The sequence below is a fragment of the Arabidopsis lyrata genome, assembly GCF_000004255.2.
Source record: "Arabidopsis lyrata subsp. lyrata unplaced genomic scaffold ARALYscaffold_3, whole genome shotgun sequence".
Classification (NCBI taxonomy): domain Eukaryota; kingdom Viridiplantae; phylum Streptophyta; class Magnoliopsida; order Brassicales; family Brassicaceae; genus Arabidopsis; species Arabidopsis lyrata.
The window spans coordinates 21,449,345-21,451,930 of record NW_003302553.1 but is presented as its reverse complement, the minus strand read 5'-3'; the positions used below and the strand labels follow the sequence as shown (position 1 = coordinate 21,451,930).

Sequence of the window (2,586 nt, the reverse complement as noted above, 5' to 3'; positions counted from 1 at the left end):
CTAAGCAAATTTCTCAGTCACAAACTGGGAAAATGTTCATTTTATTCTCTAACTATTTGCAATTAACACAATTATTCCCCAACTATCGTGTGCGTAAATTTAATCCTCAACTTGTCGTTAACTTAACAATTTTGGCCCAAAATTTGGTCAACGTTTACTAATTAACAGAGAAACGTTAAATGACTCGATTAAAACCTAATAAACTCAAAAAATTTCCAAATTTCTCCCAAACTGAAAGCTAAGATCTAGGGTTCTTAGTCATCCCTTCGAATTGGAAGCTTCTTCCTTCATCTATTCATGGTACTTTCGTCAAAGTATGCGAATTCGATTTCGATCTCTATGTATCTCTCAATCGATCTTGAGAAGAAATCACCTAGGGTTCTTAGCTTTCAATTTGGAGAAAAATTTGAGGATTTTCTGAATTTATTAGGTTTTAATCGAGTCATTTAGTGTTTCATTAATAATTAATAAACGCTGGCCAAATTTTTGACCAAAATTATTAAGTCATCAACAAGTTGAGGATTAAATTTGCGCCAACGATAGTTGGGAAGTAATTGTGTTAATTGCAAATAGTTGGAGAATAAAATGAGCATTTTCTCGTTAATTACAAACTTTATAAATAAATAAATAAAAAATCAATTATACAAGGAAAAACATAGATCACCAATAATGTCCCACTTCTTTCTTTTTATTACAATAAGACAAAACCAAAAGAAAAAGGAAAAATGAGGAGTTGTGAGCTTTAAAACAAGGCATACTTCTGGGTCCAGCTTCGAGCCATGGCTTCATATTTGGCCTTGTCAGTTTTGTATATGTGAGCTATATCTGGCACCAGAGGATCGTCAGGGTTTGGATCTGTTAGAAGAGAGCATATAGACAGAAGCACCTACAAGACCAAAATGTTAGACCCTAGGAAATCTAAATTTGCAGGACCCTTTTCACAATACTTTTTTTTTTTCTTTTGAACTCCTTTTATTCAAGGGTTTTAAAATTTTTTTGACATGGACCCTAGACTTTTGCCCTTTCCGCCGCCCCCTAGAGCCCGGCCCCTAACCTATTGGAGCTTCTTGGTAATATACCAAAACTGATATATGGAGTTATAGAAAATATTGACATAATTATTAAATAGATATATAGAATTTCAAACCTTAGAAATGGTAAGGGCAGGGCTCCATTGGTCTTTGAGAATGTCCAAACATATGTTTCCATTGCTGTTGATGTTTGGGTGAAACACTTTGGTTCTGAATACAACCTGATTTTATCAAACAAACATAAGAACAAGCGAGTAAAGAAGAAGAAAAAGATTGAAGATATATCATGTTGGTTTTGTGCCTTTTGGTTATTGAATTCAAGCAGTAGATTAAAAAAAGATATATTGTTGAGAAAGTTGTTACCTTAGGAGGTTTGAAAGGATAATCAGGTGGGAAATGGATATTGACAAGGAAAACACCGCCGGCATACGGACTTTCGTTCGGACCCATTATAGTAGCTTGCCAGTGGAACATATCTTCTCCTGTTGGACCTAAAAACCCCAAACCAAAGAGAAATAAAAGATCAAATCTTTAGAAGAAACATTAGTGATCTTACTTTTTGATATATGGCTTATTGTAACAAGAAACTGTGATCCTTTACCTGCACTGCATGATACAGGAGGGTCTCTTTGCAACTCCTTCAGTTCTTTCAATATCCGTCTTGTTGCCATCAGGTTGCTGAGTGTTTGATACAATGGAAACTAGCACTACAAAGAAGTTGTGTGAAAAAAAAATCTATGGGTGGTTTGTTTATAGAAGGAGAATGAGAGGTGTATTTTTAAAGCGTGAACCGTAAGCAAAGATTGGTGATTCTCTTGCAAACAGGAAAGCTTGCACTCAAGAATTACATTTATCATTGTTTAAGCAAAGATGTGCCAATTTAAAGTCTCTTTTTAGCCGCCCGCTTTGCCCATAAAGGTAATGGAGAAATATTCATTCTTTTGTTCTGATTCTGAAAGAGAGACTTGCCTTGAAGTGGATGGTCTTACATGCTTGCTGCAATATACCATATCTATTGAACGGTCTTTAATGGGACTTGATAAAGTTCTTCTTCTTCAGAAAGAAACTGAGAATCAGAATATATCTTAACATAAAAAATGGTTATTACAATATCCTTTGTTCTTAATCTTATTGTCCACGTTCACTGGACCAGCAAAATGATGTGTGATGAGCATCAATGTTAAAAAATAATAATAAAATACAATTGACGAGGTAAAATAGTTATTGAAAAATTATAGTCGTAATTTAAAAGTTTTTTTAAATTATCGGCCCCTAATCTATATGTAGTAGAGAAAAAAATATATATATATGCCCAATTTATATACTTCTTTTCCAGTTTATATACTTATTTATTAAATTTCTAATGTGTACACTTGAGAAAATTTCCAAGTAATCTTTAATTTAATGATACAAATTGGGAGTGCAGGCAAGAATATAACCGAGAAGTTTCAATACTTGACATAGTTCTCCACATTACGCATTCTTTCTTCAATAGGTTGAATCAAAACAGAGAACTACATACCCAAAATAGTGAAATGATCATCAACAAAGCACA

General features: G+C 33.6%; 1 protein-coding gene across 1 annotated transcript; it reads right to left on the bottom strand.

The window, feature by feature from the left end:
• Positions 1 to 639: 639 nt before the first annotated feature.
• LOC9322140 (ubiquitin-conjugating enzyme E2 29) lies at positions 640 to 1,872 on the bottom strand. The gene is made up of 4 exons (XM_021032359.1): positions 1,633 to 1,872; positions 1,395 to 1,522; positions 1,148 to 1,252; positions 640 to 886 (listed from the first exon to the last, which is right to left on the bottom strand). The coding sequence occupies exons 1-4, from the start codon at positions 1,700 to 1,702 to the stop codon at positions 743 to 745; spliced, it is 447 nt and encodes a 148-aa protein (XP_020888018.1). The 5' UTR covers positions 1,703 to 1,872; the 3' UTR covers positions 640 to 742.
• Between the last annotated feature and the right edge of the window lie 714 nt (positions 1,873 to 2,586).